The sequence below is a fragment of the Marmota flaviventris genome, chromosome 7 (assembly GCF_047511675.1).
Source record: "Marmota flaviventris isolate mMarFla1 chromosome 7, mMarFla1.hap1, whole genome shotgun sequence".
Taxonomy (NCBI): Eukaryota; Metazoa; Chordata; class Mammalia; order Rodentia; family Sciuridae; genus Marmota; species Marmota flaviventris.
In genome coordinates this window covers 61,307,631-61,331,287 of record NC_092504.1, presented here as the reverse complement: position 1 = coordinate 61,331,287, position 23,657 = coordinate 61,307,631, and the positions used below count along the sequence as shown (strand labels likewise).

The following is a 23,657-nucleotide window of genomic DNA, read 5'->3' as shown; positions in this document are numbered from 1 at the left end:
TCAGTAAAAATTTGCAGATTAAGTCAAATATCTCATTCTGCCTCAGGGACTAGAAGAGCATAGCAGATATTACTTTTTAATATTTTCTTATTTTGCATATCTAAAAAAACCCTGAAAACCTCATTTTCTAGACTCTCTTGCAGCTAGTATTCTGGATGTGGTTTCATCTCTGCCAAATGGATGCAGCCACCCAAGATCTGGAAGCAGGAAGTGAGCAACACAGCTGGAGGCTTCACTAGGGGAGAAGCAGGGGTGAAGGCCCTTGGTTATCTGGGACAGATGTAGTAGAGGTTCTAGGACCCTCTCCCCAGTGCCATGGGTCCCAGCTAGTTTAAGGTGATTGATGGCAGGCTTTCTGCAAACACTCTCTATGCAGTGCCTGGGATATAGATTGCTTTTCCACATGAAGAAATCCCAAAACCTGGCAAACACTTTTCTGGAAAAATGGCATAAGCCACCTTACTCCTCTAACAGGCTTCTCTTTTTGTTTAGACCACCTAGAATCAATTTGTTGTCTGGTTCTGACCTCAAGGAAGAATATTCTCAGAAAATTTCTGTGAGGACAAGAATGTCCTATCTTTCAGGTGACAGAGGATGAAGCCCCACAACTAGAGAACACCAAAAATAATTCACCTTTGAAGTTACCTGGAATGGAATCTACTATCTTCCACATCAAGTTACATCCCCACAAAATCCCAAGACACACCTGTCATCTTTATTTATCTGGTCTCCAAATCCCACGGTGTCAACAATGGTTAGCTTCAGCCGTACATTGCTTTCCTGAAGCTCATAACTTCTGGCTTTTAACCGGACACCTGGTTCGTTGTGTGTAGCTGGGTCACTTTCAAATTTGGTGTTGAATAAAGTATCCATTAATGTGGATTTGCCAATGCCTGTCTCACCTATAACCACAAAGAAAAACATCAGAGAATACGTCTATCAGTTCGATTCATCAGTATTTTTTTCTTAATCATGCTTGCAAAGTTAAAAAAAAAAAAAAAGAGTCATGTTACCAGAAATCCTGCTGTGAAGAGAGTTTTTTCTACGTATGTCCTGAGGAATGTCCTACCTAGAAATGCCTCACTGAATTTCAGAAACTATTCAGCAGAAAAGAGCTTGGACTTAAAGACGTTCTTCTTCTCAGGGTAGAAAAATAGTACCTGTGAGTTTGACTGTGGTCAGTTTGCGTATTATAAGCATACAAACTATATCTTTATCTTTCCTAAATGTTGGTATGCAAAACTGAATTACTTAAGGGGGAAAAACTATATTGTTGAATTTGTTACTAAACAATAAGAACAACAAAAATTCCATGTTGTAGAAAAGAATTATTTCAAAAGACTCTCCTGACCATAATAATTACTTTATGCCAAAAATCTATGTCAAGAGGTTCCTACTATTCCCCCATGAAATAGGTACCATGGTTTCCTTTCCTCCAGATGAAGCACTAAGGTTTAGATAAGTATCTTGCCTGAAGTTATATTGCAAAGCGTCAGAGCTAGGGTTCTAACCCAGGTATGTGCAGTTCAGACATTGACCTTCAATAAGCACAACATCCTGACTTTACTATTACACAGAAAACTGCCTGCCTGGTATTTTCCAAATATATTTCTTTACTTTTCTTTCTCTGTTCAGCTGGAGATAAGATGGCCAACATTTGTTAGTCTTCCCAGTTTCCTGGTCACCTTTAATGATAATGAAATTAAATTGTGCTAAGTAATAACATTATTAATTTACACTGACAATTCCAATTCATAAATGTTTATCAAGACCCTCATATGTACAAAGCAGGGTGGCAGACACCTGGAACAACTCTACCAATCCAATAGTGGGACCCAAATGTGGAGCCATGAAGTTCAGCTCAACTTTCAAAATGGGACCAAGCAATGGTCTCTCTAATTCTGCTGTTAAATCAAAGATAAGGTGGTTGAGCATATGATGGTGGAGACAGAGAGGTAGAAACTAAGAAACACTAACCAGAAAGATGCCTTTTTTGGTGTTTCTTTTTTTATTTTTATTTTTTCTTATCTAAAAAATGTCTCCAATTTCTAGGTCAATTTAAACATGCCAATGGTTAGGAGCCCTTTCAATAAATCTTTATGCTGATGACATTCCTAGAAACACTCCCTCATCTGAAGGATTGCAGTAATGACTTTGATGCTGACATCCCATGAGAAAAAGAAAAGCTTCAGAATCTGTAGCCTTAGGGCTACTCCCACAATAAGGACAAAACCTGTTAATTAGAAGTTCTGTATTATACTCGCTGCTTTCCAACATAATCCAAAATTAAAGTAAGATGGAGTCTTCCTAGATGCATGCTTTCTTTGATTAGAGGCCCTCTGTGGCTTGCCACTTACTATGATTGGTTTATATGATAAGAGTTGTTCAAGTGCATTTCCCTTACTCTTTAACCTTTCACACTATGTCCCTGATCTAAGATCACAGAATTTCCTCCTTAATCAGCTTCTGTTTAGCCAATATTTTTCCAGTGCCAAGATTTGTGCTAAGTTCTGGGAATACAACAATGAACAGGGCTAATGTTTTAGAATCTGGTCTAGAACACAGCTGAATAACAGACTCTAATTTATTGTTATGGGAATAACATTCCACATGTCTACCATGACCGCATTCTTCTCATGAGCAAGACCAGACTTTATACCCTGTGACCTTGTGAGTTGACCACAGATAAGTGGGCCAGGGCTCGGCTCCTGACCTGAAGACAATCACAAAAGCCTGACTGTTATGCATACTGCACCCATCCAATCAAAACGTCTCTATTTGAAGTGGAGACATACAATCTGCACACAGTGTAGAGGCATGAGAAAGGAAAGAGGTAGAGAGAGAAGGAAATAAGCAAAAGCCATGAGACAGCAAAGGCTTTTATTAAACAGAAGCCTCTCTGTAGATACACCACTAGCCGGGAATCTAGGAGGAGAACAGATCAATACAGTAGAATAAAGTATCAGAAACCCATTTATTAAATTAATACTTGAATACTTGCTATGTAACAAGCATAGGTGTGGGGATAAAGGTTTGAACAAAAACAAATAATGACACTGCCCGCAGTTCTGTAATATCCTAATGTCGTTCCAGATTGTTCTGAGGTCTGGCTATGTTCTGTCTTCCCTATTTCCCTGAATACTCTTACAAAAAACCTCATCAATACAAGTAATAAACCAGTCTCTGCTCCCTAATGTGATGGAGCTTAACAAGCTCATAATCACAATTCATGGCTTAACAAATCAACTTTAAGCAAAACAAAGTTACTGTGTAATGGATAAGAAATAAAACACGGTTCCCACTCTTATAACGAATCTGATAGGCAACTCAATACGAATAGTACTTGAATCAGTGTAAGCACACGTTGTGTGTGTAACACTCTCCAGGATAGCCAACTTCTTTACAGGATTTACCTATTTTCAGGTCATGGACATAGGACACCATCAGAGCACCCTTATAAAAATCTCTCCAAAATGTCAAAGGTTCTGTCAGTAGAAAGTGACCTACTTAACTTTCATCTGTTTCCCTAAGGACAGCAATAAAGACTTCAATTTACAAGGCAAGAATTCTAGGCTCCTTAGATAGGAATGAAATTACCATCTCCTTTACTAGGTTGAGAATTACTTAGCACACGTGAATCCACAGCACCATAACTTTTTTTTTTTAAGGCATGGTAATCTTAATGATCATTTACATTAAGGTGGAAATTATGAACAATTAGCATTCCAGGCCTTACTTAGAGCACAGGGTTAATCAATGGGTTGAAAAAACCACTGTTCCTCTAAATTTCAGAGTGTTTTGCTTTCCATTTCTATGCTCTGTGCTTTTGAGAGCCATAATTAGGCACAGCGATGCTAGCAGCGGTGTGATTCACCAAGGCAGTTCAGTAGGAAATGACAGTTCTGGAATAAAAGGAATTAGCGGAGTCTTCAATGCTTTGGCTTTTGAGACTCCTCTCTGAACTTTGAAGGAAGGGCCTTGTCTATACTTTTGAGGACCCACAAGAGCAACAAAAAAGTGTCTTTCTAATTGAGTAACTCAGAGCCTATGAGGTAGAGGTTCCAGTCCAAACCAAACAACCATAACAATATGTTCAGAAAATCAACGACTCACATAGACTTTGCAGAAGACTCCCTAGAGGAGTACCAGACACACCAGGCATTTATTAAAATTAACTGAAGATGAAAATGAGATCATGGTGATGATTTATTCTGAGATCTGCCACTTTGGTAGATTTTTTTGGTTTGTTGTTTATTTGTTGTCAATTCATCTGCCTGAACACTTGGTCACGGGAGTAATTAGAGAGTCACTCGTGAAGTGCTATCTGTGGTTTCTGTTTTTGCTGCCGCCCCAGTGCTGGCGAACATGCCGCCCACATCCCAGGGGAAAGCATCCCCCCTCTTCCACTCTACTCTCAGGCCTATCTCACCTATCAGCTCCAAGGTGGATATGAAAAAAACATCGGAAAGATTGTATTATTAATTTAATTAAAAGGTAACTGCAAATTGATCAAATAGTTGATGTACGATTTAGCATCCTCAGCTCTAACTGCCAAGCCTGGCTACTCAGGAAAGTAATCAGGCTGGCTAGTCTGCCTGCCTTCTGTACAGTCTATAGATTTTATTCTTGGATGGAGCTGGGTTACCAGAGAGCTGTAAGCCTATAAGCTGTGTTGTTACTCCTCACACCTTCATCTTCAATGAAACCTGCTCTAGCACAACACCACCAGCCTGCACGGGGAACTTGAAGGAACAGCCTATGACATGTTACATCATCAATCAATTGCACTGATTTAGAGGATACCCTCCAATCTAAACAGCATATTTACCCCATCTCTTTTCTGAAAATCCATGAGAGAAATTTCCAAAGTATATCTTTGTTTGTTTGTTTGTTTTGTTGGTGCTGGGGATTGAACCCAGGGCCTCATACATGCTAGGCAAGTACTCTACCACTGAGCCACATTCCCAGCCCCTCCAGGTGTATTTTTCCAGAGAAATTATCTCTGTTTTTATATTGTAGACACTATAAATCTGTCATTTGTCAAACTATTAACTGCTATTTGGCATGTAATATGTGCTCAATAAATAAAGTATTTATTAAACTAAAGTGTAGCGTAGTAGGGAGTAGTTTAACATGTTGTAAGCAAAATAGGGAGTGGGGAACCATTAACTCAAGGGTATTTTGTTATCTGATTAGCATCAGAATTCTCTCCGTGCTATGACCACTAAGTTGAGAGACAAATGTATTCCCTCACAAATTAATTGCTATCAGGAAATTTGAGCTCTGACTCTATCTTTGGCTTCACCTTACTTTCTGGAGTCAATTTTATCTTCATTCATTTTACCTTATAAGCAATGCATAACTTTTCCTGGAAAAAGATGGAATCACAATTTTTAAGATTTGATTATTAAGCCTTACCGTTCGTGTTGACACTTTTGGCCTTAATTAAAACAACCTTAAACGTGTCTGTTTTCTATTCCTCTTCTCTCATCTCCTCAAAACAATTAAGCTTGAATTTAGAAAAACTAATCTAGTTTCTAAATGTACTACTAATTTTCTTTAACTCTTCTATTGAATTTGTTCCTCTTCAAAAGCAGAAATATCACAATATCTTATTCATCTTTCTGTGTTCACCAAGAACTGACACACAGCTGGATCAATGCAGATGAGGCTTCTCAGAGCATTATCATTTTGGAAAATGAATGAGAAAGATACATACATTTAAAATGTTGAAAAGAGGCTGAATACTAGAATCTAATTTAGATTCTTTGGAGAAATACAGCCTGGATAATACATAAAGGCTTTATTTAAACTAAAGTGTAGTTTAGGGAGTAGTTTAACATGTTGTAAGCAAAATAGGGAGTGGGGGAACCATTAACTCCAGGGTATTTTGTTATCTGATTAGCATCAGAATTCTCTTCCTAGGTAAGTGAAAACTTTTCTCGCTCTATTGCATTTATTCCCAAGACTCAACAGAGAGGGGTTCTAACAGTGGAAACTTAATTCAGGATTTCTGAAACTAGAGTAAATTCATACCAGTTTCTGTCCTGGTTTTTTCCTCTGCTTTCTACCTATAAGCTCTTGTTACAAAATGAAATTATGACTCTACAGCCTTTTTGATAAAAAAAACTTCTTTAATAGAACTGTAACTTTTGTATCCTCAATCCCCTTCCATATTTATCACATGAAAGTAAATATCACATGGTTATAATGTATAAAAAAAAACAACAAATAGTAGGAGAAAAAGTTGGAAAGAAATGACTATGGACAGCTTTAAGTTAAATATGACACCTAATCCTGTATGTGGCTGTCCAAATGTTTTGATTATCTAGAACATTTCTTTATAGATTCTAACTATAAAAATCATTGACTGACAATGAGAATCATTTCTTATGTAGGTATTTTTCTTTAAAATATTTGTGGTAAAGGGTTTTGAGGCATTCTATCCTGAGAATAAATTGATAATTTAATACTGACACCATATCCCCCAAAGACCTAATGGCAGCTTTAACCAAAGGGTTCTGTATTGATCTATTTTCTGTTACTATAATGAAATGCCTGAGGCTAGAGAACTTTATTAGAAAAGAGGTTTATTTAGTCCACAGTTCTGTAGGTTGCAGGGCCTGGTGCCAGCAACAACTCAACTATGGTGAGGACCTCAATGATGACAGCACAACAATGGTGGGAACATGTACATGACAGAAGAGATCATATGGCCAGACAGGAAACCAAAGAGGCTGGGGAACAGCCAGGCTTGTTCTTTTATAATAACCTTTTTGAAAGAACTGACTCAAAGGGCCCATGAGAACTATACTTTAATCCCAGAGCAGCTCCCCCAGTGACCTAAGGACCTCCTACTACCCCTCAACTCTCAAAGATCTCACAACCCTCAATATCATCATGCTAAGATCAAAGTCCCTAACACATCAACTCTTGAGGACTACTTTCAAACCAAATCCAAACTACAGCAGACTCCAAAGGGCTATGGAAATGAAATAGGAGAGTTAAATATACTGACATGGAAAGATATCCAGGACTTATCGTGGAATTGATAAAAGAATATAAACAGCATTATCTCATTTGTGTAAAAGCAAAACAAAACACACCTAGGTAATTGTGAGGGAGCTGTTTTTATCTGCTTAGTAGGTGTCTATCCATGCCCAATCTCCTTTCTCACAATGTCTTCTTTCGGTGGAGAGTCCCTTGCTTTGGAGTGGACTGACCCCACCTCCCAGTCAGCCTAAGTATGTGACCCAGTCCTGGTTAGTCAGAGAAATCCTGTGACATTCAGCAAGACCTGTCTAGAATGGCTTGTTCTTTTGCTTGGGGTTGCGAAGCTGGTAACTGCTGGAGGCCAGACTGTTGCTGGAGGAAAAGGCCCAAACGGGAAGCCCAGCAGAAGCAAGCATGATCACAAACCAGAAATAGAGCCCTGAGGACACACTCTGACCCTGGAGCCAGCTGTTCTTAATTCCAAGATACAACATATTACCCTTTTAGTGTATGTTGGGGACTAGGGGGAGTCTCAACTGCATTTAAATTGGATCTCTGTGATTCTCTATGGAAAATACAAGAAAGTTAGAGAGATGCCACACTGCTGGGGTTAGAGAAAGAGTAAAGTGTCCAAGAGCCAAGGACTGCAGGCAGCAGGTGTCCTGCCCTGGAGGGTTCCCTAAAAAGACACCGCCCCGCAGACCCATATAGACTTCCACCTACACAAGTGGAAGATAATACTGTGGTGGTGTTAACTGGCCACCAGAAATGATTTCTTACCACAGAAAGATGTGGAAAGCTCCTGGAGGATCCTACATGCTATCACTATGGAATGGAAATGGGAGTGGGAAGTGAAAGGGGGAAATTTTATAATTTTCAAACTTTAAGTATATATCAAATCATTAAGTTTGAAAAAAAACCTAATCTTAACCATATTTAAGGGTGGAAACATAACACAATCTAAGAATCCCAGATATTCTCACCCACCCAGGGAAGTCAGAATAGCAGGTGCTTACAAGTCTAACCGGGCAGCACTGGTGTGGCCTGTGAGGAATTCCAACCAGCATCAGAACTGTGCTGTTTAACACAAGAGGCTGGCCACTGCACCACTCACACCACACAGCTGGTTAGACCTGACCCTTCCACCTAGTCCAGTTCCACTGGCAGGATTTCCACTACTATGCAGGAGTCAGGACACAGCTTTCAGATATATTCTTGAAGTCGATTTTGGAGACAGGGCCGGGGAGGTTTGAAAGCCAGAACAGTAATTGCCCCAAGATTACAATTTAGCATAATTTTCTACAGAAAACCAACAAATTGCCAACAAATTGCTATGCTAATGAAGAATTGCCCTGCTCTGCAGTGAGCATGTACCAAAAGACAACTTATTTATGCCACTCTGTAGAACTAGCTGCTGTGCAGGAGATCCCCTGCTGAATTTTAAAAGGCTTTCATGCAGGGAAAGGAGGAAAGCATGAGAGTTGGCTGCTTTGGCCATTTCTCTCCAGTCATTTCCTTATCCAGTGCTTAAGACATAATGCCAGGCAGCAAGCTGGCCCAGCGCACCGGGCAACTACGGCTTTCTATGTTACGGGCTTTCATAATGCCCAAGGCAGAGGCCACAGGCTATGGATTCCTCAAGAAGCTTTTGAAAAAGAAAAACATCTGCTCCCCCAAATGCCACTACTAACAAGTCAGTCAGTGGTGCTTCTCACATTGAATGCACACCTTTTCTAAATGCACTTCATTTTACTTGGACAACAGAAGTAAGTCAAATTGAAAGGAAGAACGGTCCACTTGGCCACATACAGAACGGCTTTGATCTGTCTCAAGTGCTTTCTAGATGCAAAGAGGAATAAGGCAAGAAAACAATGCAGCCCGAGCCTCCCCCTGCTGTTTAGCCTGGTCACGGTCACGTGTTCAGGGAGGGTGACGAGACAGTAGAAGATTTATATTTTGGTTTTCTACTTTTTTCTCCTTGTTTTCTACCTTCCTTTTCTTAATTTAAAAGCTGGTTGCAAGTTCAAAGCCACCCTGGGTAACTTGGTGAGACCCTGCCTCAAAATTAAAAATAATAGTAGAGTGGAGATGTAGCTCAGTGGCAAAGCACTTGCCTCACATGTGTGAAGTCCTGGGTTCAATCCCCAGTACTTCAGTCACTCCATCGAGGATATGGCTAGAAGAGAAAGAAAATACACCAAGGCCTAGGCTAACATGTAACATTTAAGGGATCTGAATAAAATATACTGCAGATGCATGTCATCCTTTGGACTTTTCCATCTGTCTACCAAGAACAAACTAAGTCATTTTTAGATCCCAACTAAAGACAGAAGGCTAATTCAATAATTAAGGTAAAACATTTATATTTTTATATAAACATTTATATCAAATTTATATAAACATATTATTATATTAACATTTATATAAAACATTTATATTTTTATGTCTGAAAAAAAATTCAGTTATAAAGTAGAATTTTTAGACTGTCTTCTGTCCTAGAAGCAAAAGTTTTAAACAGCATAAGGATAGTTAAGTAGTTAGAGTGTTAGATTTCACTTTCTGCAGGTAGTATATCTTAAAAAGACTTCAGTGGAGATTATTATTTCACTATAATCAGAAAAACCTAGAAACAGATTCTAGTCACAAATATATATATATAACATAACATAATCTTGAAGGGGGTCCTAGGCATCACGCCTTGTGCCTGCTAGGCAAGTGCTATGCCACTGAGCCTCAGCCCATCTTTTAGAAGCAGATTCTTATAAAGCTTTTGAATATTTTTATTGCAGGCATCTCAGTTCTTTCTTTCAACTTTCTATAGTCTAGTTAGGGTCCATGTCCCACTCCCTACCAAAAAATTAAAATAAGTATTTTAATAACCATATTAAACTGATACTGCTTGACCATGTGACAAAAATAATAATTGGAGTAACACCTCAACATTTACAAAGCATTTGCCCAAATGCAACTCTGTCTTTACAACAGTGTTACCTATGTAAAGCAAGTATTATTTCCTTGCTTTCCCGAAGGAAAATGAGTAAAAGCATCATTTTCCTTATTTCCCTGAAACATGCCTCTGACACTCACCTGCCAACATCCAAGGGTCAGATGCCCTGCTGGGCAGCAGGTGACCAATCACTTACCAACACACAGGATGTTGAAACAGAATCCTTGAGAAGTAGACTTGTTGACCAATTGGTCCGGGAGACTGTCAAATCCAACATGGCCAGAAAGGGACAAGTTTCGAAGCTCTTCATTCTGGAATTTCAAAGAAGAAACATTTGAGAGGCCATGAACTATACCACCAAACATATTACAGACATTACCTCTTCCCTTCTCTCCTTGACATGTGTGGACAGAAAGAGACTGCCCAGTGTCTACACCCTCCTTGGCTTCTTCACAACAGAGGGCACTAACAACTCCAAAGCCATGCTCTTTCCACAATGTCACCAAATCTCCTTTCTAAAGCAGACTGTATCCCAGGGTGCTTCGTGTGTTATTGTTTTTATTAGGTCTACTGATCCTAAAAAACATAAGCTTCTAGAAGTGCTATTTCAGATATACATTAACTAACATTTAAAAAAAAAAAAGACTAACCATTTTGATAGTGTCCATCACTCAAGGAAAACTTTCAATTTATTTTCAATGCATAGTTAAACAAACCAACACTCTTCCAGATATATAAAGGAGCTTTCAGAAGCTCACAGTGGAGGATATATACTCATTACAATTAAGGCAATGTTATAACCACCATAATGCAATATATTAAAAACTAAGTGCACAGACTGGTTCCATCTCCTCCATTTACTGTGCAAGCTTAGTGAGGGCTTCTCTGCTCTCTGCACAGTTGCTAGCACAGGCTTTGTACTCCCAAGAGCTTCTCAGAATGTACTGATGGACATTGGGGTAAAGTAGTTATCACACATTTAAAAAGTCGGTAACTTATACTGCTTTATAAGATAACGCTGACTGCTTCTACAACTTTATGTGTGTCTCATGAGTGTTATGGATAATGTAGGAAACCTTGCTTTCCTGGGGAACAGAACTCACCGATGGTCCTTCAATTGTAATACCATGATTATGTTTTACAATTCCAGAATCTGGATACTGAGAGTCTTCCCATTGAAAGCAAGATTCCTGGTAGTCTGGCTGTGTTACCAATGAAATTTACATTCAAAACACTGAAGTCCAGGTGAGGAAATGAGCCTCACTGATCCTTTAAAAAAAAAAAAAAGAAAGAAAGAAAGAAAAGGAAAAGGAAGCCAGGCATGGTAGCACAAGCCTGTAAACCTAGCAACTCAGGAGGCTGAGGCATGAGGAGGACTGCAGGTCTTAAGTTGCTGCTCAGCAACTTAGCAAGACCCTGTCTCAAAATCAAAACTAAACAGGGCTGGAGATGTGGCTCTGCAGTAAAGTATCTCTGGGTTCAATTCCCAGTACCACAAAAGGGGAAAAAAAAAAAGAAAAGTTTTGCATGGAATTACTTACTTGATGATTTTTAAAGACTGGTTTTCATGATCCTATTCTATAGTATATTATTATGAGAGTGATTTATTTTAATAATCAAAGACTGAGACTCCAATTTCAAATTCCTATGGTTACAAAATAGAGAGACAATAATGTGACTTCATAAATGTAGCAATTTAATGGGTTTTAATGGTTTTACTAACAACAATGTCTAAAATCCATACCAGCTCTAAAATTCTGATTCTGTGAACTAAAACTAAAACCCGACACACTGTATGAATACATGCTGGCAGCTGCAGGTCTGAGGTCAATAGGACACAACAGATGTCTAGTCTATGAATAGTTTCCTTGAAACCTGCCAACAGCAGCGAATATCAGACTCAAGAGCAGCCACTTATGCTTTAACAGGATGGCATGGTCCACAGCTCACCAAACAGCTTCGGGAGCAGGCCCAGTGGGCAGCAGTCCTGGTAGCCGGACAAGCCTCCTACCAACAGTGGACTTCTTCCAACCCCAATTCTAGTACCTGCCCCTTCCTCTTCAGATACCTCAAAAGTTCAGACAGCAGGTATTTTTAGGGTGTTTACCACATCCGCCAAGACCTGGGGGAGGAGGATTTGAAATAAGTCCTGGGTTATATTTAAAACTGTTTCCATCACAGCTGCTGCTGTGCACCAGGCTGGGAGTCGCCATTGCAACAGCTTCACTCTCACCATGCAGACCTGAGCAGCTGGGGAATGAATGGCCTGCACCTAGAAGAGGCGAGGAAGGACCCCATCCTGCATTCCGTCCACTCGCCATCACAATCATTCCTTTAATTTCTGGGGGGCTGGGGGGTTACTGCTGTGGATTCTAGCTTGTTGGGTTTCTAGAGACCAGATATCCACCCATGAGCCAATCCTAGGGCAGAATCAGAGTTAGTAATTATAGCTCTCATCCCAGAACCCAAAGCTCAGCATCTCATATTCTCACCATTTTCCAAAACATGAGAAACCACCCACACACCCACAGAGTATTTTTATACCCATTGAAAACCACATACAAAATGAAGGGTTATAAAACATTTTGGTCTTGGAATTTTTGAAATTTAAAGTTTCGTCTTCAGAGTCTCTGTCTTCTTTGTGAAATAAAATACGTAAATTTTATAATGCTGTTTTTAAATTTCAAAATTTGAATCGAATTCTCTCCCCAGTATTAAAGGAGAGTCCCTGCCCTATCAGCATGTGGTGGTCAAAAAGGAAATAGAAGTTCCTCCTCTGGTGCATGAGCAATCTTAAAAACCGGAAAACACTGGAGGAAATGCAAGGAGTGGCTCAGAGCAATTTACCTGGTGACTCACACACAGCAGCTGAACTGAATTCCTACACCCAGCATTTGAGGGCACTTTCCTTAGCTGTCACTCACTATCTGAGGAATGCAGGATCTCATTTGAGTCTATAGTCCCAGTTTTAAGAAACTATATATTCCTACATTCCTAATACTATCACAGATCTATAATTGACTCCCCCAATTTTACCTCCAATACTGAACTCTTCACCCAGCTCTTGATTTTTATCATAGCAGGGCTGTTTTCTTGGGGTTTCCTATCTACACTGCAAGCTGATGTTCACAAAACTGAAATCATTTCCTTCTAAACCCAGCGGTCCCTATTTCTGTTAATACTACTGACTTATGCTGGAAACCACCTCCCCTACCACCAACAACTCCAAAGACTTAGCAATGCTACATCCTCCCCCACTCAACTCCTACTAACTCCACACCTCCCTGTCTCCATTCCATCCCTCTCTAATTCTTCTTCCCTCTATATCTTGTGGCCAAAGGCATCTCAGAACTCACAGGCTGCCAATCCAAACTCCTTGGCTTGCCATCTCAGGTCCCCCAGGGGCTGAAGCCACTTCACCCAAGGAGCACCTGGTGCTGCGGTTAGACTGAATTATCCTCTGTGCCTGGGACAACAAACCCAGGGATCTGCCCCTCAGAGAACAGGGACTCACACTATTTTGTCTTATCAGGAAGGACCTCATACCCAATATTAACACATAGAAACCTTCCAGATTCTACTGAAATTCTACCTGCCAAATCAGTCCTATTATGAAATCTCAGGAGGAGTTTCAGTGAACACTTTCCTTGCCAATAAAAGGAAAATCCTGATTGAAATAAGGGTGGCTCAAGCTATTTGACATTCTGTGATCATCATCATAACGGCTAACATTTATTGACCATCAGAATGTTCCAGAAAAGCCCCAAACACAAATGAACTGATGAAAATAGAGGAACACTAGTTATCTGCCCAAGGTCACACAGCTAGTAAAGCTGAGGAGCTAAAAATTAAATGCAGGAAGTCAACATCAGGCCAGAATCCTTGCACTTGGTCACAGCTATCTCGTGGTTATCTAAGTTTCCAAGTAGCCCTAGACCTCACAGTGCCTTCTGCTGCTGTAAAAACCCAGTGTTAAGATAGGAGGGGAAAAAAAAAAAAAAAAGTCTCTAAAACCTTAATTCTTTGGCAACCAGAGAGGGTGGAAATTGAGAATTAGAATTGGCAAAGTAGCTCCAGGTCTAGTTTCATTGGTCCTGGCAATGCTGAGACCCAGACTTTGATTTTTGCAGCTATGGCACGTGAAGCCTATAATATAAGGCTTAGGTTTAACCGTTTTTAAAACAAAAGTGCCAATATGAAGCCACTAAGTAAGTAGCTATAAGACCTTAATTGATTTAGCCCTTCATTAGCTAATCTGTCTAGTGAGGATTTGTTATTAGATGATTTCTATAGCCCACTACATCTTGAAAAGGGGTATGACTAAGAATGATGCAAAACAAAATAGCTGGTCTTTAACTGGATTCTCTTTTTAGACCATCTCCTCTTGGATATAATTATTTATTAATCCATTTAAAAATAGTACCCAAAGCACTAAGGGAGCTAAAATGTGTTATTTTTGTTTTTCACTAATAACACTCTTCTTGACTCCAAAAAGTTTTACAATGTAGCAGTAGAGACAGAACATACTAAATGTACTACTACTACTACTAGGAATAAAAAGTGGCAGATACCATGACCTCAACTCTACGCAGCCAGGGAGAAATAGCAGCTTTTGGCTACAGAAATGCTGGGGACAGTTCTTAGGAAGGCTAAGCTCTCCCATTCTACCAGTGAAACAAGAATGTGGCTTGCAGAAGCCTTCTACATAAATGCTATCTCTGCCTAAAGGGTCACTTTACTAGGAATGTATACTCTGAAGTTTATAATTGAGAAGTTTTTCAAGATGTCCAGCTGACTTAATTATTGAGACAATTATAAAACAAATTATATAAGAATGTGTGCCAACACCTACTTTCTGAGTACTGCTATCAAATATGTTCCACAGCTCCCAATCTTGGTTAACCAGAGCAGGACAGCAAAAAGCCTGGAGTCTGATGGATCTGAATCCCAGTTTTGCTTTTTCTCTTTGTTCTGCCACCAGTAAAAATGGAGCACTTGGTAGGGTTGCATTTAATAGGTCTTGAAGAAACTTGTGTTTCCCTTCCCTAAATTTCATGAAAGAGACAACTATAATTTTAAAATCTGAAATGAATTAGGAGTGCTATTACGGCTGCAAAGCATTCCAGGAGAAGCTGCTGATCAGCAAAGTGCTTGGAGTATAAATAAGAAATTAAAATCCAAAGGGATTAACACACTGACAAAAGAAATCAAGAGACAGAGGATTCTAGCATGAAGAAAATCCACTTTCAAATAGGAGACTCTTAAAATGCTGGAGGCAAAAATAAGAAATACATTCCTGTTTGCAAAATCAAAGGTTGAAAAGCACCAACATCTTCTAAGGCTGGAAACCATTCTGGATTCCCCATCTTCACTTTTGTTTCTATTTTAATCCAGCCTAGACTTTTGAGATTAACAAACTGGATGTGCCCAGATGGATTCCGTTCACCCTACTCAAACTGGTATCCTTTGACTTTAATTTTAAAACTTCAGTGCTTCGGGGTTGGATGTGGTTGGGAGCTTACAGCCTTTGATCCTTATCAGCAGGCAGAAGCAAGAGAGCAAGTTACTAAGGTGACATTTTAACTGTTTAATTAAAACAAATTAAAATTATGTTTTCATTTGAAAGCAAGGCAATTTTTTCTTTAAAATCTGAAATTACAATTTAAGTTTAGAAAGACTTCCCCATTTTTAAATTTAAATTATATAAATTTTGAATTTAAGAGACAACTTCTTTTATGCATTTAGTTAAGAGAGTCAGAAATTTTTGTTTATAAGAAGTGGTGATTAGGGTTGGGGCTGTAGCTCAGTGGTAAAGCGCTTGCCTGGCATGTGTGAGGCACATGGTTTGATCCTCAACACCACATAAAAGTAGATAGATATTGTGTGTCCATCTACAACTAAAAAATATTTTAAAAAAAAAAGAAGCGATGATTACATTTTTCTCAAAGCATTGGTTTATAGATGATAAATTATTATATTGATCTAAAACACTTAATCCCAGGGTTTATGTTTCCTCATCTGTAAAGTGAGGAGATTTCATCAAATAACCCTCTAAACAAAGCCTCTGAATCTAATGCCAGTTCTAAGGTTTCTTGAACTTGGAAACCAGAGATGCATAAATCCAAATCTGTCATTTTGCCTAAGAAAGCCAACACACAGTGAAAACTTCCTGTTACTATATTTCTTCTCACCAGATCAAGAGGGCTCAATTTTTACATGATCCATGAAAGAGACTTTCTATCAATTATCCCAGGAAAACTCTAAGCCTAATTGAAGTTTTCGAGCATGTTTCCATGTTTTTCCACCTAAACTTTCCATCATTTCTGCTTATTTTACTACAATAATTATGAATTTTTTTAAGTTACATTGTTTACGACTATTCTGCTCAAAAGCAAGTTTTCAGATATATATGCAGGTTTTTTTTTTTTTTTTGGTGTTGGGGCTTGAACCCAGCGCCTTAGGCATGTGAGGCAAGCACTACCAACTGAGCTATATCCCCAGCCCTATATACAGTCTTTCACATAATTTTTGAAAAGCTGATTGATATCCTCAAAACAAAACCTAAGAAATAACTCTTAGGTGTAAGTCACCTGTTTTCAAGAAGAAAAGTAAAGCTTTATTCATGATTTCATTCATTCGACAAGTATCTTCTGCGTACCTACAATAGATACTGTGCAAGACTAAGGACAAGGTGAAGATGAAGAAGTCCTAACTCATGGAAGTTGGTGGGGCACCTAGATGTTAATCAAATAATCAAAAATTAAATATAATAATACTAATTTATGCAAAGTACAGGAAGCAATGCAACCTTGTAATCATGTGAGACTTAGAGCTCAAGTGAATTCATGAGTCTATAGCATGTAAGAACATGTATTAATCCAAGCACTATTGGATATTAATTCAGATAACTGTTTACTAATTTATTAGTTAACTGTAGGTAGCATCTATGTACAATTGATGTGTAGGTTTTTTGTATTCAGATGAAAAGAGTCCTTCTGAGCAGTACTGCCTGATGGGCAGAGGTAAAAATAATGAAGACTCAAGTCCTAAGGGGTTGGATTTAAATAAAGCTGAGATGGAACCATGGGGCAGCAGAAAGAAATAGGAGAAGGGAAAAGCATACTCCCTTTGCTCTGTCTTGTCTCCATAAAAATGATGGCCACATGGGGAAGAGAAAAGGTGCACATTCCTTCCTCACCCTGGAAGTGTCTTATTTATTTATTTATTTATTTGATGTCCTGTTTTAGTAGTACAGGTATCACCTGGCCACAGAGGAGCAAAGAGAAGAACAAGGGGATTCTCATAATAAGACCTTTGACTAACCACAAGTCCAGTAACTGAACAAATGCTGGCCTCACAAACTGAGAAATAAGTTTTATCCAAGGGCCCTGAAAGATCATTTTGGTAAATGTCTTTTTATGTGACTATAATCTATAGAATATTGAATTAGTCTCATATTTTCTTTTAAAGAAAAGAAGGTTAGAGGAAGGATGAGAAACGCCCTTAGTTCCCATGCAAAATGGAAAATGCTGGAATGCAAAGTATCAACCCAAACCACAGCTATGAAGCTTACTCTGGGATATTTTCAAGGCTAGGCATAGCTAGAGTAACTTTCATAATATAAAACGTCTGAAGCATCTCATTACCAATGAGGGTTACATTCTTTAAGGATGATTCGGATAACATTTGCTACTCTGCTTGTCATCTATACCATGAAATCCTAAGGCTAGAGCCAAGAAAAACCCCAAGGAAATTGTCTTAAACAAATGGCAGAACAAAGAGAGCCAGGGAGAAGAGCAGAACCGTTAGCAGGGAAACCATATGTTAATAAGGAAAAAGCAACTTCTCAGTATAGCCCATCTGGAAGCTGAGACTGGGACAAGGGACAGTCTGGAGTCAGCCCCCAGGTCATAAAGTCAGGTAGATGAGCTCAGAATGCCAACCCTCAGAGCCACCCTGGAAAACAGCACTGAATCACAAGAAAAGAACTTGATGAATACCGAGTAAATGCCCCAATTCCAAGTGTTATCTCTTAAGTAACTTTCTCCAAAAAGCTTCCAGTGAAGAACAAAATTTGCTTTTCCTGATCCTGGCAAAAAAAATTGCAGTACAGAGGTTTTCTTAGATGATGGTAGAATTTACTGTAGGGAAATTTTACTTTCTCATTAGGTTTCTATAAATTTGCATTGTTGCAAAAGAAAAAAAAATCCCTTCCACTTTTATAATAGAAGATAAATAAAGGATTTTAAATTCAGGAATGATAATAAAAATATACTTAACATCTATTTTAAGGTGGTAAGCCTACAATTTTTATTGCATCCCCTGGGTGGGTGATAGGATAAAAATGTGAGCACTTCATTTTTCTAAAAGCAGAACCAAAGACTCAGCAGAAAAGCAGAACAGTCCAGTGGAAGGTAAGCTTGACAAATGATGTCCTCACAAGAGCACCTCATCCATCCTTTAGCTGTGTGACATACAGTAAGTCACTAAACTTAGCCATGGTTTTGTCAACTTTCAAATAACTACCTTAGAGTGCTGTAGCAAGAATTAATATAATTCTCTATCCTCAGCCTGTTTTACCCAATTGTCTTGGGTTACCTCCTCCTTACCAATCATAGGCTAACAGCTCCCGCTTCATGTGGGCTCCCTACCTGTTCACCCACAGTTCAGGCATCTCTAAGCTAACTTTCTCAATTCCAATATGTCCTTCCTCCCATTTTCTCATGCCAAGTGGCAACATGTACTTCAAGGTATCAGAGACACTCCTGGAATAACAATTCCTAATACACCACTGATTAAACCTGCAGAAAGTTAGAAGTTCCACCCTCTTGTAGAAGAAATCATCTTAGACCTGTCCCTATGCTATGATTTGGACAGATTTCAAGTTGTTGATACCAAGGTAACTCTTCTCTGCACCCAGATGTTAATACCAGCATTCACTGCCCACCAAGCACACTGTGTTTGGCTAAACTTTTCCTACCCTGCTCTCTTGTTGACATAACTGCTATCTCTACACCCTAAAAACCAGTGACTTGGGCCTTCCCTTTCCCTAACCTTATCCACAATGAACTTCACCAATGTCTGTTTAATGTGGTGGACATATTCTCCAACTTTCTTGTTTTCAGATGATACAGGTACAGTGGCTCTCCTTGTGCCCAGGGGAAGGAGGACAGAACCTCAGGGTATGGCCCACTCCCTCCACTACACAGGGGAGAGAATTAAAGTTAGTTGCTGATGGAGAAGCTGAATTGGAAAGGTCTAAAAATACCACGCTGCCTCATTCCTTCACCTGTGCCCAGTCCTCTGTCTTCTCTACATCCATTCAACCTTCAGATTAAACGACAACTGTCCACATTTTCTCTGAGATCTGGCTGGTCTGTCTGGGACTAGAGTTTTACCTTCCTTCCATCAGAAATTAGATTTCTCACATACCAATTAGGAAAAATACTGTTGAAAAATTAGACCCCCAAAATGGGTATATGTAGTAAACACAGTCCCAGCTGCTGCTTACAACTCTGGATGGAGGACAGGATCATTAAACAGTCCATGGGCAAATAACTGCTGAGTGTGACATCCAAACAAAATAATCCCAACCAGCACACAGTAAGAGCATTTTTTTTTTTTCCTTACAGACAGAATATTTTTCAAAAAGTCTGTTTAAACTCAAGAGATTCAACTTAACTGGATGCCAAGAATTAACAACAACAAAAAGTCATTTTCTTAAAGTTTCCAAAGACTACAGTCTTTCTGTTGGAGCCCAAGTGACTAATGCCTGTAAGAGTCTCACAAATCTACAAAGTGCTGACCAGCAGAAAGTCTCATGTTCGGGAATGACAAGGTCCACGTGTGCATTCCAGGGACGCTTACAAATTTTACAGTATTCAGAGGAAGACAGAGTGGGAGAGAAACAATGTGACAAATAGTCAAGAAGTATTTATAAAGGCATGATATGATTAGAGACAGATGTTGCAGCGGTTCTCACCTCCCCTCAGAGATGAAGAGAAGCCTGTGTATGCAGCCACCTAGGAAAGCTAATGAGCAAATCAAATCATAGGGGTCACTAATCATTTCAAAACCTCCAGCTCTCCAGGTTATTTTCCAAATCACCTGACTCCATTTAAGACACATTGCATCTCTTGTAGAGCAGAAAATCACCTAGTTGTATCATGGTTCTTCCTTTGCGTCATTTTTGTCCTTTCTGCCCTGCCTTTACCATAGACTATATCTTTCAGGCAAGCATTTCCAAAACGGGGATGAGTAGATCAAAGAAAATTAAGAGGCTCAAGTCAGCTGGAAGATTCTTCCTCAACTTTTAGTGTACTCCACATTCACATATCCTTTCCTCGGTGTTTCCTGTTTGAGAAACACCGTGGCTTACTTCATATATTTCTATTCAACCAAATGTATCAATCAGCAAATAATGATCTGTGGATGGGACACTTCCTTCCCTGTGCTGCCATTTCTACCACTGGATGTAAATTGGCTACTTCCTGTTTGAAAGATACCATTTATTTCTGTTCCTTTCTGGAAAGGTGGGGATTCTCAGTTATACAAATGGTCACATAATGGTAGCCTCTAAGAGAGAAGAAAAAATAACCCCAACCAGCACTAAGGCAGTCATGAACAAAGCACCAGGTCTGTGTCCCTCAGTCACAACCTGGCCACTTTCTTCCCCTAAGGGATATTTGGTTCCTAAGCCAGACCAACCTAGCACAGCAAAGCATTTCTATACCCTAAACTTGAGACAACACCTGAACAAATTAACATCTGGCCTTGTTCTACAAATATTACTAAACAATATGGCCCAAATTCTCAAGCCTTTCTAAGAGTTTCACTGTGTCTTAATCTTAGCTCTGGATGAAACACTATCAGAGTAAAATAGAGGTCATTTGCATAAATTTGGAATGTGTATTAGTTTTGCATTGCCGTGATAATAAATTATCACAAACCTAATGCCTTGAAACAGCACTCATTGTTAGCTCTCAGTTTCACAGGTCACAAGGCTGAATATGGCAGGTCTGGATTCTTGGGACACCAAAAGGCTACAAAACAATGGCTGCCAGAGGCTCCGGAGGAAAGTCCACAGGCAAGTTCATTCAGGTTGCTGGCATATTCAATTCCTTGCAGCTGCAGGACTAAGGGCCTCCTCTGCATGTAGCTGAGGCAGTGCTCAGCTCCACAAAGTTACTAGCTCGTAACCTTAGGTCCACTCCATATTCAAGAACAGCACTGGAAAGTCTCCATGTATTCCTTTCCCATTTGGGATCTCCTTTCCCAGGAAGAGCCCTGTCCCTTTTAAGGAACCACCTGATTAGGTCCAAGTCCACCAGGATAATCTCCATTTTTAAAAGTGAACAATGATATGACCGGCTCCTAGGAGTGGCTATCCCATGATATCCACAAGCTCTGGTGTATACAGATTATATATACCACAGACAGTTGGGCCAGGGCCATCTTAGGATTCTGCTTAGAGAGTGTGCATGATTATAATCTTCCAATTTCTTTAGGATAGGCTCTAATAGTGAATATTAGCATTGCCCCATCTCAAAACAGAACACAACTAAGTTTCCTGTGGGAAAAAAGACAGAAATTAGTAACAGCACACCGTAAACTAGATTTCTCTCAAGTTCCCAGGGCGTCTTTTACACTGAACTTGATAAGGGCAGATAACCACTGACTGGCCAGAGTCTCTCTGTCTTTAGAGGAAGTTTTCCAATAATGAAAGTAAACTGCGAACAGCTAGGTGCCTAGTATGTGACAAGAATTCTAGGAAATGTAAAGATTCTCAGGAACTTGAGTTTTATTAGGAAGATACGTAACTGAGACAAACTCTAAAGTGTTTCACAATGAAATACAATACCAAAGTTATGGGGTTGGACAATGGATGTCAATGCCAGGACAAAGAAGAATGCTTCCTTAGCAGAGGGCAGATTTGGTCTGGGTCTGGGTGAGCTGAAATAAATTTGGACAGTTTGCAGAAAAGGAATGGAGATGACAGGAAAGGAAGAAGTGGAACTTGTCAAAGAAGGCAGCAGGAAAAGAAAGCACTCCAAAGGGCAGGAAATCAGTGAACTAAAAAACTGAGGATATATCAGATTTTAAAACTGGTTCATATTTCTGTTTACTGGAAATATTTCTTAAAGTAAACCATTAAAAAGACACATACGAGCAATAATATGTAAATATTTATATGCCCAGGATCTGACACTGTGTTGAAGCTTTGAGTGGGGGAGAGATGTAGAAACAGTCACTGAGCAGCCACATCATGAAAGATTTTTCTATCTATTATCACCCAGCGCAGTTATGAATATATCTTCCCACCAGACCCAGATCTTGAGTACAGAACTTGCCTTCTAGCCAAGGTTTTGACTCAGATTACTAGGAGGGCAACCATCCAAATGGTAAGCTGCTTGATGCAAACTTCCATCAGAGCATTAAAAAAAAAATGCATATTTAGCAGAGAATCTAAGAGATTAACTCCATTAGTTATGGCTACAAGTCCTGCTATTCTAAACAAGCTAAAGCTTTCTTCTTTATTCCTTACTCTGTTCTTCTTCTCAAAAAAATTAGGTCCAATTAACCCCAACAAAATAAATACTCCCACTACCAGAGGAGACAACTTTCTGCCTTACTGAGGTTAACTGCACATCATAGAAGCATCTATCTAGCTGCAGAGAAAGTTGGCTGAGGGGTTTTCTCATCCATATTGGTGTTCCTTGGAAAGCAGACCCAGGAGGTTATGTTACAGTTTTTCTCTTCACTCAAAGTGTCCTATTGATGGATGATTTTAGCTGCTGGCTCTTTTGCCTTGATCAGCTAATGCAAAACAAACCTCTTTTCACATGCTGCCTGCTCCCAAGAATGTTCCCACAGTCCTCTCCACCCCCTCTATTGTCCACTAAGAATGCCTCTTAAAAAGGCATTTTCATTATCATTATTATCAGGTTGATATGTCTGAATAATCAAATAGGGCCCATGCAGAATACTGGGAAAACTCTACTGCATAGGAAAATCTATTATAAAATTCCACTGGCTCTTAAAAAAAGATAAAAATAAAGAACTGGGAATAGAGCTCAGTAGTAAAGTGTACCTGGGTCCAATCCCTAGTATCAAAAACTAAATTAAAAAATTTAAATCCCATCAGCTCTTAAAAAACTGATGCTCAAATATGTGCAACAGCAGAGATTCCATTGTAATGCACACTGTCCAATAGAGAACTAAGCATTTGGTTCAGCAGACCAGACACCTCAGAGATGGAATCCTGCTCCACCTCAATGCCCTCGATTAATAGACTAAGAGTTATGGGATATGGGGATACATTTCTGACAGTCTCTTATAGCACGAATACAAGGAACCATTAACCTAAAATCCAAACCTGAAAGATTACAGGTTGGCAAGAAGAAGAGCCTTGCTGTGATTCATATATTCTGTAGGAAGGAGAAACTGAGAAAGTTAAATGAGACCTAGGGCGAATGAAAGACCAGATTAGCAAAAGTCTTAGGCACCGATCCAAGTTGCTGCCATTAAATTCTTCCAAAGCAGAATGGTTCATTAGAATAATTAGTATTCAAGTAGTGAAAATGAAAGCAGGCAATGGAAATAAGTGAAAATTATACCGGCAAAAATAAGAATTACTCCAGCCATCTGAGTTTGAGAATAATCCAAGCCTCAAATCCCAGCCCGCAGAGAGAGGGTCAAACCATGTATCTTACTGTAA

General features: G+C 39.3%; 1 protein-coding gene and 1 non-coding gene across 4 annotated transcripts in view; both read right to left on the bottom strand.

The window, feature by feature from the left end:
• Nucleotides 1-23,657, bottom strand: part of Septin11 (septin 11) — a 95,515-nt gene that overhangs the window by 37,176 nt on the left and 34,682 nt on the right. For all 3 annotated transcript variants that reach the window (XM_071614352.1, XM_071614353.1, XM_027939791.3), the window contains exons 2-3: nt 10,137-10,251; nt 707-902 (exon numbers count right to left, since the gene is read on the bottom strand). In XM_071614352.1, coding sequence (XP_071470453.1) covers nt 707-902; nt 10,137-10,251 — 311 coding nt within the window. The remainder of the gene's footprint in view (nt 1-706; nt 903-10,136; nt 10,252-23,657) is intronic.
• Nucleotides 4,895-4,969, bottom strand: Trnaa-agc (transfer RNA alanine (anticodon AGC)). Its single transcript has one exon. It is a non-coding gene; the product is annotated as a tRNA-Ala (tRNA).